General features: G+C 46.2%; 1 protein-coding gene across 1 annotated transcript in view; it reads left to right on the plus strand.

Moving 5' to 3' along the window:
* wnt10a (wingless-type MMTV integration site family, member 10a) overlaps positions 1–15,538 on the plus strand; it is a 67,082-nt gene that overhangs the window by 26,188 nt on the left and 25,356 nt on the right. The window contains exon 3 of the mRNA XM_067986753.1: positions 11,639–12,012. Within this exon, the coding sequence (XP_067842854.1) occupies positions 11,639–12,012 (374 nt within the window). The remainder of the gene's footprint in view (positions 1–11,638; positions 12,013–15,538) is intronic.

The following is a 15,538-nucleotide window of genomic DNA, read 5'->3' on the forward strand; positions in this document are numbered from 1 at the left end:
ACACACCACACACACACACACCACACACACACACACACCACACACACACACACCACACACACACACACACCACACACACACACACACCACACACACACCACACACACACACACCACACACACACCACACACACACACACCACACACACACACACACCACACACACACACACCACACACACACCACACTACACACACCACACACACACACACCACACACACACCACACACACACACACCACACACACACCACACACACACGCTCAGATATGCAGTATCTAATATATATGCACATCTGATATATGCACATATGCAATTAATTATATGCATACACACAGAATCTGATATACATGCACACATGCAGTGCCTGATGTATACACACTTGGTGCTCGGGACTGCTCTTGTTGTACTGTCTGTTCATAGGATCATAGATTCAAACAACACAGAAGGAGGTCATTCGGCCAATCTTGTCTGTGCCGGCTCTTTGAGAGAGCTATCCAATTAGTCCCACTCTCCTGCTCTTTCCCCATTGCCCTGCAAATTTCTCTGTTTCAAATTTCTCCCTGTTGTAAACAATTGTAGTTACAATTTCTGGCGCATTCTTGCTTGAATTTGAAAGTATAAATAATTCAGCCTCCTCCTTCCCTGAGTGAAGTGGTATAGATTCTCCCAGAATATAAATGTTAGTACACTGCAGAACTCCCCTTCGGGTTGATCTGGAATCAAATCCTAACAATACAGTTATTTTTTTAAATTCATTCACGGGATGTGGGCGTCGCTGGCAAGGCCGGCATTTATTGCCCATCCCTAATTGCCCTCGAGAAGGTGGTGGTGAGCCGCCTTCTTGAACCGCTGCAGTCCGTGTGGTGAAGGTTCTCCCACAGTGCTGTTAGGAAGGGAGTTCCAGGATTTTGACCCAGCGACAATGAAGGAACGGCGATATATTTCCAAGTCGGGATGGTGTGTGACTTGGAGGGGAACATGCAGGTGGTGTTGTTCCCATGCGCCTGCTGCTCTTGTCCTTCTAGGTGGTAGAGGTCGCGGGTTTGGGAGGTGCTGTCGAAGAAGCCTTGGCGAGTTGCTGCAGTGCATCCTGTGGATGGTGCACACTGCAGCCACAGTGCGCCGGTGGTGAAGGGAGTGAATGTTTAGGGTGGTGGATGGGGTGCCAATCAAGCGGGCTGCTTTATCTTGGATGATGTCGAGCTTCTTGAGTGTTGTTGGAGCTGCACTCATCCAGGCAAGTGGAGAGTATTCCATCACACTCCTGACTTGTGCCTTGTAGATGGTGGAAAGGCTTTGGGGAGTCAGGAGGTGAGTCACTCGCCGCAGAATACCCAGCCTCTGAACCTGCTCTCGTAGCCACAGTATTTATATGGCTGGTCCAGTTCAGTTTCTGGTCAATGGTGACCCCCAGGATGTTGATGGTGGGGGATTCGGCGATGGTAATGCCGTTGAATGTCAAGGGGAGGTGGTTAGACTCTCTCTTGTTGGAGATGGTCATTGCCTGGCACTTATCTGGCGCGAATGTTACTTGCCACTTATGAGCCCAAGCCTGGATGTTGTCCAGGTCTTGTTGCATGCGGGCTCGGACTGCTTCATTATCTGAGGGGTTGCGAATGGAACTGAACACTGTGCAGTCATCAGCGAACATCCCCATTTCTGACCTTATGATGGAGGGAAGGTCATTGATGAAGCAGCTGAAGATGGTTGGGCCTAGGACACTGCCCTGAGGAACTCCTGCAGCAATGCCCTGGGGCTGAGATGATTGGCCTCCAACAACCACTACCATCTTCCTTTGTGCTAGGTATGACTCCAGCCACTGGAGAGTTTTCCCCCTGATTCCCATTGACTTCAATTTTACTAGGGCTCCTTGATGCCACACTCGGTTAAATGCTGCCTTAATATCAAGGGCAGTCACTCTCACCTCACCTCTGGAATTCAGCTCTTTTGTCCATGTTTGGACCAAGGCTGTAATGAGGTCTGGAGCCGAGTGGTCCTGGCGGAACCCAAACTGAGCATCGGTGAGCAGGTTATTGGTTAGTAAGTGCCACTTGATAGCACTGTCGACGACACCTTCCATCACTTTGCTGATGATTGAGAGTAGGCTGATGGGGCGGTAATTGGCCGGATTGGATTTGTCCTGCTTTTTGTGGACAGGACATACCTGGGCAATTTTCCACATTGTCGGGTAGATGCCAGTGTTGTAGCTGTACTGGAACAGCTTGGCTAGAGGGGCAGCTAGTTCTGGAGCACAAGACTTCAGCACTACAGCTGGGATGTTGTCGGGGCCCATAGCCTTTGCTGTATCCAGTGCACTCAGCCGTTTCTTGATATCACGTGGAGTGAATCGAATTGGCCGAAAACTGGCTTCCGTGATGGTGGGGATATCGGGAGGAGGCTGAGATGGATCATCTACTCGGCACTTCTGGCTGAAGTTATATCAAGCACCTTCCGTCACTGCACTGAAAGCTCTCTCAGGAGCTGACGTCGTGTCACTTTGACATGCATCTAGTGCAAGACTACCTGGAGGAACCATAGATCAGCACAGAAGGAGGTCATTGGGCCCATCCTGTCTGCCCTGACTCTTTGCTGCAGCAATACAAAAACCAATCCTGCCACCCTGGTTTCCCCCAAAGCCCAACATCAAATATTTATCCAATGTTCCCTTGAAAGATGCAATGGTCTGTGCCTCAACCACTCACTGTGGCAAAGTATTCCATGCTCCAACAAACCCTCTGCTTAAAGAAAGTTATCCTCACTCTTCCAGTGACAATTTTAAATTGATGATGCTTTCGTCACTGACTCTCCAACCAGACAAAATAGTCTTTCCCTATTCATCCCATTAAAACCCTTCGTCATTTAAAAAAACCTCTGTTAAATCTCCTCTTAGACATCTCTGCTCCAGTAGAAGTAGTTCCAGTATCTCGACTAAAGGTGGCCTTACATTGTTACGGCTAAACCAATTTTTTAAAGGTCAAAATTAAAACTTAAGAAAAGAACCAGGCAGACTGTCAGAACATCTTTAAGTTTCTCAAATCAGGTTGGAACCAACTGACCTGCCAACTATTTCCTAGCATTTGACATTTCCTCAGCAGAGAATCAACTGCAACATCAATTTGCATTTATATAGCACCTTTAACATCATAAAACGTTCCAAGGTGCTTCACAGGTGGGTAATCAGACAAAATTTGACACCGAACCACAAAAGGAGATATTAGGACAGGTGACCAAAAGCTTGGTCAAAGAGGTAGGTTTTAAGGAGGGTCTTAAAGGAGGAGAGAGAGGTAGAGAGTCGCAGAGACTTAGGGAGGGAATTCCAGAACTTCGGGCCTAGGCAGCTGAAGGTACGGCCGCCAATGGTGGGACGATGGAAATCGGGGATTCACAAGAGGCCCAAGCTGGTGTGAAATCTCATGGTGCAATGTAACTGCGCTGCAATTTTCCCAGTTACACCCAGCCCACAGCCAATGTAAACATGTATTGTACTTTAATCTCACTCCAGGCTAAACATCAAGTTTGGCAGCTGTGTACAGATCCCAGCTAAATCAACACTTTCTTGATATACTTCTTTATACACTTAACATTATCCATCTAACTTTTGCTTATCTATGCGTCTCTCTCCTCTGTCCTTATATTTTGCTCTCTCTCTCACTTTCTCTCTCTCTATATATATGTACATAGATAGTGCAGTAGGCACATTGTTTTTCAACTGCGTGCTGCATTCAGCTCATTCCCATTTGGCACTAAGTGATTCCGCTCTCTTTAATGCACATGTTCCCTGTTCTCCGTAACCAGAAGTGACAGATTCCTTGAATGTTTAATTCATTTTCCCACTTTCTGCTGTTGTCAGTGCATCCGTGCGTGTGTGCTAGTTTAAATTATTTGTTAGTCTGAAATCTTGCTCCCCCTACATTTCGCTCCCACCAACACCCCCCCACCAACGCTACCACCACAAACCTAAAAACAGCCCCCACTCTGAGCCCGAGAGATTGCCCCAGAGTCCAGGCGGTATTTGCAAATTGGGAGGGCAAGAAAAAGATGCTGCAAGAGAAACAACACAGAGGGGAAGTGAGCAGAGCCCAAGACTGACTCAACGACAACTACAACAGAAACTGTTTCCACTGGCAGGAGGGTCGATAACCAGAGGACACGGATTTAAGATAATTAGTGAAAAATCCAGAGGGGAGATGAGGGGAAATTTTTTTAACGCAGCGAGTTGTTATGACCTGGAATGCATTGCCTGAAAGGGTGGTGGGAGCAGATTCAATAGTGACTTTCAAAAGGGAACTGAATATGTACTCGAAAAGGAGAAATTAGCAAGACTATGGGGAAAGAGCAGGGGAGTGGGACTAATTTGATGGCTCTTTTAAAGAGCTGGCACAGACACGATGGGCCGAATGGTCTCCTTCTGTATCATTCAGTTGTATCATTCTATGAACTTGCATTTGTATAGTGCCTTTAATGCAGTAAAACGGCCCCAAGGCGCTTCACAGGAGCGATTATCAGACAAAATTTGACACCGAGCAACATAAGGAGGTATTAGGACAGATGATCAAAAGCTTGGTCAAAGAGGTAGGTTTTAAGAAGTGTCTTAAAGGAGGAGAGAGAGGTGGAGAGGCCCATCACCAGTAAAGTTTTACCCTCCCTGTCTCAAACTCTCTCCCTTTGATCACTGGCAGACTTTAGTACAAGAAGTACACTCTCAGCGACCAGCTCTGTCACCCCTTTCCCCTGATCCACAACTGAAATACTTCCAGCAAAGTTCTGATAGCGATGCTACTTTTGTTTTTTTTAGAAAGGGGGATTCAAACTGCGTTGGATTTATTTTTAAAAGATTTCCCTTGTCCTTGAAGTTGAGCTGGGACAAGTTCTAATTTGCAGCAGCGATTACTTGGAGTGTCTCCAGCTGTTGGCGGACTCCAGGTTCACTGCTAAATTATTATCTCCAAGTAAAAGTGCCAGGGCATGTCAGGGCAGGTAGCACTAGGACCCAGTGGGTGCGGCTGAGATCCGCTTGGGACTCCTTGGAACTGCTTCCTCTTAGCTCAATACTGTGAACTGTCTTATCTGGATGGCACTCATACATACAACAACAACTTGCATTTATATAGCGCCTTTAACGTAAAAAAAAGTCCCAAGGCGCTTTACAGGAGCGATTATCAAAGAAAATTTGACACCGAGTCACATAAGGAGATATTAGGACATGTGACTGAAAGTGACAAGAACTTGTATTTATACAGTGATTTTAAGGTCGTACAACATCGCAATGACAGAAGCAATTATCAACCAGAATTCGACACTGAGCCACATAACGACATATTAGGACAGGTGACCTAAAGCTTGGTCAAAGAGATAGGTTTTAAGGAGCGTCTTAAAGGAGGAGAGAGAGGCGGAGAGGCAGAGAAGTTTAGGGAGAGAATTTCAGAGCTTGGGGCCGAGGCAGCTGAAGGCACGGCCGGCAATGGCAGAGCGATGACAATCGGGGATGCGCAAGAGGCCAGAGTTGGAGGAGCGCAGAGATCGCAGAGGGCTGTAGGGCCAGAGGAGGGGGAAGGGCGAGACCATGGAGGGATTTGAAAACACGGATGCGAATTTTAAAACTGAGGCGTTCCCGGACCGGGAGCCAATGTAGGTCAGCGAGCACAGTGGGTGATGGGTGAACGGGATTTGGTGTGAGTTAAGATATGGCAGCAGAGTTTTATAGGTTCATTTATCTAACGAGCTATTAACTATCAGTTTATCTTTTCATTTGTTCTTGGGATGTGAGTAGGCTACATTTATTTCCCATCCCTATTTGCCCTTTATAGTGACTGTACAAGCAGTTGCATTTTTACCACAATCTGGTAGCTTTCATGGTCATTTTGATTTTTGATGCCAGCCCATAGAGTACCAGATTTATTGAACTGAATTTTATAATTTGCCAGGGTGGGATTTGAATTCATAACCTTTGGGTTACTAAGCCAGCAGCATAAGCAATATACCTCTCAGCCCCAATCTATTTGGTAGATAGCGAGGAGGATAGCCTCAGTCTGCAGGATGATATAGATGGGTTGGTCAGATGGGCGGAACAGTGGCAAATGGAATTTAACCCGGAAAAGTGCGAGGTGATGCACTTTGGAGGGACTAACAAGGCAAGGGAATACACAATGAATGGGAGGACCCTAGGCAAGACAAAGGGTCAGAGGGATCTTGGTGTGCAAGTTCACAGATCCCTGAAGGCGGCGGAACAGGTAGATAAGGTGGTAAAGAAGGCATATGGGATACTTGCCTTTATTAGCCGAGGCATAGAATATAAGAGCAAGGAGGTTATGATGGAGCTGTATAAAACACTGGTTAGGCCACAGCTGGAGTACTGTGTGCAGTTCTGGTCGCCACACTACAGGAAGGATGTGATCGCTTTGGAGAGGGTGCAGAGGAGATTCACCAGGATGTTACCAGGGCTGGAGCGCTTCAGCTATGAAGAGAGACTGGGAAGATTGGGTTTGTTTTCCTTGGAGCAGAGGAGGCTGAGGGGGGACATGATTGAGGTGTACAAAATTATGAGGGGCACAGATAGGATGGATACTAAGGAGCTTTTTCCCTTCGTTGAGGGTTCTATAACAAGGGGACATAGATTCAAGGTAAAAGGCGGGAGGTTTAGAGGGGATTTGAGAAAGAACTTTTTCACCCAGAGGGTGGTTGGAGTCTGGAACTCACTGCCTGAAAGGGTTGTGGAGGCAGGAACCCTCACAACATTCAAGAAGCATTTGGATGAGCACTTGAAATGCCATAGCATACAAGGCTACGGACCAAATGCTGGAATATGGGATTAGAGTAGACAGGGCTGATGGCCGGCGTGGACACGATGGGCCGAAGGGCCTCTTTCCGTGCTGTATAACTCTATGACTCTATGACTCTATTTGTTGATCTGTCTGCATGTATGTATCCATCTGACTATCCATCCATCAATTTCTATCATGTATCTATCTTAATGTGTCAATCTCTGTCTGCAAACGCCTTTCTATTTGGAGTTAATTATCTATTTGTATCTCTTCTTATATACAAGCCTCTCTAACTGTGTCTATCTAACTGGATGTATCTGCCTATTTCTCTCTCTATACATTTTCATCTGTACCGATCTGTCTGCCTATCTTCCTACTAACCTATCTACCTGAATGTATCGTTCTTTCTATCTGTATATGTTTATCTAACTTGTGTATCTATCCGTATGTGTGGATCTATCTGTGTACTTCTATCTATCTACATGTGGGTACATGTATGTATCTCTCTCACTGTGTATCTACCTGCCTCTCTGTGTGTATTGGTTATCTTTTCTTCTATCTAACTTTGTCTCCATCCCTCTGGCTCTCTGTGAATGTAGCTGTCTGAGATAAATAAATAACATTTGCAAATGCCGGAAATCAAAACTAAAAACAGAAAGTGCTGGAAGCAGACATCAGGTGCATGAGCACCTGAAAAGACACAAGAGTCAGATTATTGTTTTGGATGTTTTAAATCCTTCGCCAGAAGTGGAACCTGTCTTAATAATAATAGAGAACCATGGAACCGTACAGGCATACAGCGCAGAAGCAGGCCATTTGGCCCATCGTGGTCTGCCGGCTCTTTACTGGAGCATTCTAAAACTAATCCCATGGCCCTGTATCTCCCTCTCCATCAAGCAGTTGTTGGAGTGATGCACAGAGATTTAATGAAACATCTTCATCACCCTCATTACTGATGTACATATTCATCCCAAATATTTCACCTCAGCAGTTTAGAAGCTTGTTTAAGTACAGACGCCTTTTATATGTGGATACCAAATTACATAGAATTTATAGCACTGTAACAGGCCATTCGGCCCAACAGGTCTATGCCGGCGTTTATGCTCCACACGAGCCTCCTCCCACCTTACTTCATCTCACCCTATCAGCATATCCTTCTATTTCTTTTTCCCTCACGTACTTATCTAGCCTCCCCTTAAATGCCTTTATGTTATTTGCCTCACCTACACCATGAATTACAAATGTCTATCAAGATTGCGTTACCCTCTGGTTGCTTACTGTACACTTGCACCATTGGTGGCTAAGTTTGACAATTGCAAGTTTGGTGGACTCACGCACTTTTTAATGGTTGAGGCAGAGACTATGTCAACATTTAAGATGGGTGGATGAAGGGGAAGTGGGCGAAAGGATATGGGAACAGGGTGGATAAAAGGTGGCTAGGATTATTTGCTCGCTTGGAGGGTCAGCATGGATTGGTTGGGCTGAATGGCCTATTTCCTTGTTGTGACTTGTAACTTCTATGTATCAGTTCATACCACACAAGCAGTTGCCATAATGATTGTTTTATTTTATTAAGGAGCCTAGGTGAAGGGCCGAGGCCGATTACACAGAACACCACTAAGATTCAATAAAAGAGATGATGCGAAACTATAATTATAAGGAGAGGCCTAAACGTGGGAATTATTTCCACTGGAACAGAGAAGGCTAAGAGAGGAATTTAATAAAGCGATTGAAATGATGAAGGGTTTTTATAAGGTGAATAGGGAAAGAATATTTCCACTGGTTGAGGAGTCAGTGACGAGGAGTCATCAATTTACAATCACCACAGAGAGAGTTACATAGAATTTACAGCACAGAAACAGGCCATTCGGCCCAACTGGTCCATGCCGGTGTTTAGGTTCCACATGAGCCTCCTCCCACCCCTTTTCATCTCACCCCATCAGCATAACCTTCTAGTCCATATTTTTATCTGGCTTCCCCTTAAATTCATCTGTGCTATTCACCTCAACCATCCCATGTGGTAACGAGTTCCACATCCTAACCACTCTCTGGGTAAAGAAGTTTGTCCTGAATTCCCTATTGGATTTATTAGTGACTGTCTTATGTTTATGGCCTGTAAGTTAGGTCTCCCCCACAAGTGGAAACATCTTCTCTACATTTGCCCTATCAAATCGTTTCATAATCTTAAAGACCTCCATCAGGTCACCCCTCAGAACTTCTCTTTTCTAGAGAAAAAAAGCCCCAATCTGCCTGTTCAGTCTTTCAGGTCAGAAGAAAATTCTTTACTCAGAGGGTTGTTGGAGAGTGGAATGCCTAGCCACAGGGAGGGGATGAAGTAGAGACCATTGCATCTCCTAAGGTTAAAGTGGATAAATAATTGAAGCAGAGGAGCTGGCACAGATAAGATGGGCTCCCACGCGGTAAGCCTCCATGGTTCTATGGAAGATGGAATAAATCAGGAAGTGGTGGTTAGGTGAAGCCAATTTGATAAGATTGTAGGAGGGTGATGCGGGGCTCTATAGTTTTGAGACCCTGGGAAAGAATAAGTTAAAGTAGGAGACGATACGATAAGTCTTGATTTCAACACATTGAGGGGGATTAGCATGTAGGCAGGCCCTGGAAGAAGTACTGTTATGGTTGGGGGGGGTGGGGGTTATGACTAAACATTGACAAATCTATATTATTCCACTGCTTGACGTTGCCTGCGCCTCGTTAGCAAGCAGCGAGTACCAAGCGGGCACCCCACTGGAGCTCAATTACTCTGAGAGGGCGGGAGTGGGGAGGGGAGTTTTTCAGGCTGGAGTTTTTTTTGGGGAGCCCAGAGGGAGCACTCCTTTAAGGAACACTGGATGAGGCCGCTCAATGCCTGGGTGGAAAGTGCCCAGCACAAATTCTGCCCGTTTGTACTTGAAAATTTATAATCAAATTCCTACCACCGCCATAGGACCTCGATTTGCATATTTAAGCAGCCTCCTGCCTGTTTCAGGCGGGTGGGCTGCTCGCCCATTCACAGGCCCACCTGAAAATTGCACCAGGCAGGCCTTGGGCATCAATGAGGCAGCCAAGCTAGGAGTTGCCAACTCTAATTGGACGTAGTCCTGGAGGTTTCATCACATGACCTCCTGCCTCCAACCGCGCCCCCTGCACCCCCACCACCCCCCCTACGTTCCCGCCATTGGTCGCCCAACATGTCCATCCTCACCACCTTCCCACACCAATCGGAAATTGAATAAACAAAGAAAATTACAACAAAAAATGTTAACGCCCGTACGATTCTTCTCCCGGCTTTCTTTACTCGCAGCAGTGTCCGGGAGATTAGTCTTTAATTCCTGGAGACTCCAGGGCAATCCTGGAGGGTTGGCAACCCTATGCTGAAGGCAGGAGAATTCTGTTCTATGGGGGCATGGTCTCAAAAACTTCTTGAGTTTTGAAACCTGCTCTGTGCTATCTCACAGTGGACAGGAAATGCCCTGCACCCTCCATCGTCTTGCATCCTCACTGTTCCTGACACAGTACAGTTAGACATTGCACAACACTGGGGTAATTACACAACAGAAAGATTTTTAAAGAACTAAGAAAACAGCCAGTGTATATTTTTAAAAAGCTGTAATTCGATTGGATTTTCTCTATCTCTATCTCAACTTGTCTCTTCATCTATCTCTCTACTTGTCTCTCTCTCTCTCTCTCTCTCCATCTCTCCATTGCTGATCTTTTGTCCATCTTTTCTTCTTTCTCCCTATTTGTCTATCTGCCTGCCTTTCTTTGCACCTGCTCATCTATATCTCTGCCGGTCTGTATCTCGCTCCTTTGCTCTTCCTTTGATAGTTTATGTATCCATCTGTCCACCTGGCAAAAGAACCAGAGGCAACATGATGAAAACATTTCTTTACGCAGCGAGTTGTTACAATCTGGAATGCGCTGCCTGAAAGGGCGGTGGAAGCAGATTCAATAATAACTTTCAAAAGGGAATTGGATAAATACTTGAAGGGGAAAAATGTGCAGGGCTGTGGGGAAAGAGGGAATAATTGGATAGCTCTTTCAAAGAGCTGGCACAGGCAATGATGGTCTCCTTCTGTGCTGTATCATTCTATGATTCTCTGATTCTTTTTCTGTCTCTGTGCTAATCTGCTTGTCTTGTCTATCTACGCTCTTCCATAGGACAATCAGGTTCTCTCCCTCACTCACTGCTGGTCTGTCTACTTATATGTCTATCTGCTTCCCCTTCCTCTGCTGATCTGTGTGTGTGTCTCTTTCCTTCTGCTAGTCTGTCTCTCTGTTGATTCCCTATGTATTATTGCAATCACCACTGTTCAGGTACAGTTCACTCTGCATAGATCCCAGTGCTGTGTTATGGATGCTATTGTTAATTACTCAGCCCTTTTGTTACATGTATCTAGGTGTCGGCTGTGGCTCAGTGGGTAGTGCTCTTGTCTCATTAAGTGAGAAGGTTGTGGGTTTAAGTCTCACATCCAGAGACTTGAGTATGTAATCTAGGCTCATTATCCTAGTGTGGTACTGAGGGAGTGCTGCACTGTTGTTGTTCAGGTGCTGTCATTTGGATGAGATGTTAAACTGTGGCTCTATCTGCCCTCTCATGGTGGATGTAAATGATCCCATGGTACTGTTTCAAAGCAGAGTGTGTCCTGGTCAATATTTATCCCTCAACCACCATCACTAATATCTGGCTTTATCGCATTTCTGTTTGTGGGAGCTTGCTGTGTGCAAATTGGCTGCCATGTTTCCTACATCACAACAAAAGTACTTCATTGGCTTCCTGGGGTTGTGAAAGGTGCTACATAAACACAAGTTCTTTTCTTTCTGTATATGTTTATGTATAAACTGTTCTAAATGCCCTGCTTTGTCTTGGTCTGCGCAGGTTTTAAGGAGAGCGCCTATGCCTACGCCATTGCGGCCGCTGGCGTGGTCCACGCTGTTTCCAACGCCTGCAGCCTGGGCAAGCTGAAAGCGTGCAGCTGCGACGACAAGCGGCGGGGGGACGAGGAGGCCTTCCGACTCAAACTCAATCGGCTTCAGCTGGAAGCTCTGAACCGGGGCAAGGGCATGGTGCACGGGGTACTCGAGCCCCTGCCCGGTGACCTGCCGGGACCCCAGGACTCTTGGGAGTGGGGAGGCTGCAGCCCCGACGTGGAGTACGGCGACAAGTTCTCCAGGGACTTTCTGGATTCCCGGGAAACCTACAAGGACATCCACTCGAGGATGAGGCTCCACAACAACAGGGTGGGGAGGCAGGTGAGCGTCAGCATTGCACACGGTCTCTCTTCGGGTTAAAGAAACGCACTTACGCGGGCCATGAGCAAACAACAAAGAGCTAGTGGATGAGGGCAACTCCTGGTGTGGTACTACGACCTGCGGACCAGAAGGTCCCAGATTTGATCTCACGTCTGTTGCAGTTGTTTTGGCAAAACAATCGTACTCCAGTAAGCCTGGAGGAAGGGTAGGCCAGTGGTCCTCCTCTTGATCACTGTAGGGCTTGTGTGGATGTTGGGGTAGGACGGGATCAGGTTTGACTGATGCTCGGCATTGTCGAATAGCCAACTGGTACTCACTATCTAGACTCACACGTGAAAAGCGGCCGCTTCAATAGCCAGTACCCGTGGAACTGTATCACAGGAGAAAATGGAAAAAAAAGGTTGGGGGAGGGCCCTTCTATAAAGTTAATGGTGGCTCTCCTGTTCCTTTGGGGTGGGAACTTTTTTTTACACGGTATTGGCCGTGTCTCATTGGGTAGCACTGTCGCCTTCTGAGGCAGAAGGCCATGGGCTGAAGTCCCACTCCAGAGACTTGAGCGCATAATTTAGGCTGACAGTCCCAGTGCAGTACTGAGGGAGAGTTGCACTAGCGGAAGGGGTCGCCTTTCGGATGTTAAACCATCTGTCTTCACAGGTGAATGTAAAAGATCCCATGACACTATTTCGAAGAAGAGTGGGGGAGTTCCCCCCCCGGTGCCCTGGGTCAATATTTATCCCTCGACCAACATCACTAAAACAGATGATGTGGTCGTTATCTCATTGCTGTTTGTGGGACCATGCTGTGCGCAGATTGGCTGTTGCGTTTGCTCACATGACAACAGTGACTACACTTTAAATGTAATTTATTGGGTGTGAAGCACTTTGGGACATCTCAGGAAGATAAGGCGCTATATAAATGCAAGTACGTTCTTTGTTTTTAAACCATGACGCTCCTTTAATTAAAGGCAAAGTGCATGTTCCCACATTGCCTGAATGCAGTAAGATGTCGGCTGCACATTTATTAGTGTTCCATCTTGTTGCTCTGTTTCTTTCTTTACTGTTGGGTGGAGGTAGACTGGGGGCAGCCATTTTGTGGAGAACTTCTGTTCCTGTGACATCTTCCCACAATCCACCATTCACATTCTAACCGGTGCTTATGAAGCAGGGAAGCAGAGGAAACGAGAGTAACCGATAAATAGACACCTATCTCCCTTTACACCTTCAGGGCCAAAATTCTCGTCCTTTTGTTCAAATCCCTTCATGGCCTCGCCCCTCCCTATCTCTGTGACCTCCTCCAGCCCTACAACCCTCCGAGATCTCTGCGCTCCTCCAACTCTGGCCTCTTGCGCATCCCCGATTTCCTTCACCCCGTCATTGGCGGCCGTGCCTTCAGCCGCCTAGGCCCTGAGCTCTGGAATCCCCTCTCTAAACCTCTCCGCCTCTCTCTCCTCCTTTAAGACGCTCCTTAAAACCTACCTCTTTGACCAAGCTTTTGGTCACCTGTACTAATATCTCCTTATGTGGCTCATTGTCAAATTTTGTCCGATAATTGGTCCTGTGAAGCGACTCGGGGCGTTTTACTACGTTAAGGACGCTATATAAATGTGAGTTGTTGTTGTTGTTCCTCCGCCTCCTCCTCCTCCTAACGCACTGCGATCTGCTTCCCCTTTGAAGTAAGACGGCTGATTTGATTGATCTCTCTCTCTGTGTAAACAAGAGCGTTCTGTCCTTTGGAGTCTCACATGCCCCAACCAGTCTTGCCAGTGTCTGCTCGCTCCTGTATGTTGCCCAACGGTTACTATTTCACAATATCGCCTATGTCGCTACAAGCAACATCGGGTCAATAAGTCATCCTTGTTTTGCTCAGAAAATTTCCTAAAAATTGTTTCTCTGCACCAAAGCAAAGATTAGTTTTTACACCCCATCACTTAAAGTTGGTACTAACTCTTGCTACTCTGGTAGTCAGTTCTTAGTGGCTGGTGGAACTGTTCTGCCAGGCTTCCTCAGTAGCCGAATTGGTAAATGCTTCAGCTGCTCGTACTATTGAGCCGTATGGACCAGGAAGAGCCCACGACTCATCTCTAGTCTGTGCTGCGTTAGCTGATTTCAGGCAGGGAGCCACGGTGGGGGTGGGGGGGGCCTTCAATTGGCCTCAGTGCCCTTGGGATAGAAAGGGGAAAGAACAGCCTCTCGAGGGACCCAGTTCCCAATCGCTATTCAGAGGCCGCTACAGAAAAAATTGCACTGGGTCGATTCTCCTCTCCGCCCTGGTGTTGGGCACCTGGTTAGGTGCAGAGCCCCTGAAGGACGGAAGAGCATCTGTGAAGGGCATAGGTGGCCCAGATTTCCTAACAGGGCTTCATGCTGGGAATGGGTGTGTATGGTAGTGTAGGCGTTATATTACTGGACTAGTAATCCAGAGCACCGTGAGTTCACATCCCACTATTGCAGTTTTAGAATTGGAATTCAGTTTTTAATAAACTGGTGTTAGTAAAAGTGACCATGAAGCTGTCGGATCGTTGCAAAAACCCAACTGGTTCAGTAATATCATTTAGGGAGGGAAACCTGCCGTCTTTCCCTGGTCTGGCCTATATGTGACTCCAGTCCCACATCAACGTGGTTGAATCTTAAGTGGCCTAGCAAGTCACTCAGTTGTATCAAACCTTGGGTAACCAGGGATGGGCAATAAATGCTGGCCTTGCCAGCAATGCCTACAACCCAAGAATGAATTTTAAAAAACTAATGATACTGGCTCAAAATCTCACAGCAGCCTAACAGCACTTAGATCAACATTCGGTCTGGATCAATATCTAGTCTGGATCAATATTTAGTCCAGATCAATGATTAATCCAGATCAATATTTAGTCTTGATCAGTAATTAGTCTAGATCAGTTACTAATTCAGATTAATATTTAGTACAGATCCATAACTGATCTGGATCGATAATTAACCCAGATCAATATAATTAATCTTGATCAATATTTAGTATATTCAGATATACTAAGTATTGATCAGTATTTAGCCTCAATCAATAAAATAGCCCAGATCAATAATTAGTCTGGATCAGTATGAACTCTGGATCAATATTTAGGCTTTACTTGGTTATACATAGGAACATAGGAACAGGAGTAGGCCATTCAGCCCCTCGTGCCTGCTCCGCCATTTGATAAGATCATGGCTGATCTGTGATCTAACTCCATATACCTGCCGTTGGCCCATATCCCTTAATACCTTTGGTTGCCAAAATCAGATCAATATTTGGCCTGGATCAATATGCCTAGTGTTACAAATTTCATGTCTGTCAGATTCTGTAGCATTGGTCACTTCCATAAGTGGTCCCTGCATCCTATGCTCAAGAGTGTGCCCATACTGCCCAATATCTAATCAAATGATAGTGTAACCTAGGGAACCTAACAATAGTGCCCCCTTGTGATCTGAACTAGATAGCATCTCTTTCACACATACCCTCATCCGCTTCTCCAATCTTTCACAGGTGAACTGAAAACATTTTAGTGATATGAAGCCAG

This window comes from Heptranchias perlo, chromosome 7 (assembly GCF_035084215.1).
Source record: "Heptranchias perlo isolate sHepPer1 chromosome 7, sHepPer1.hap1, whole genome shotgun sequence".
In the NCBI taxonomy this organism is placed as follows: Eukaryota; Metazoa; Chordata; class Chondrichthyes; order Hexanchiformes; family Hexanchidae; genus Heptranchias; species Heptranchias perlo.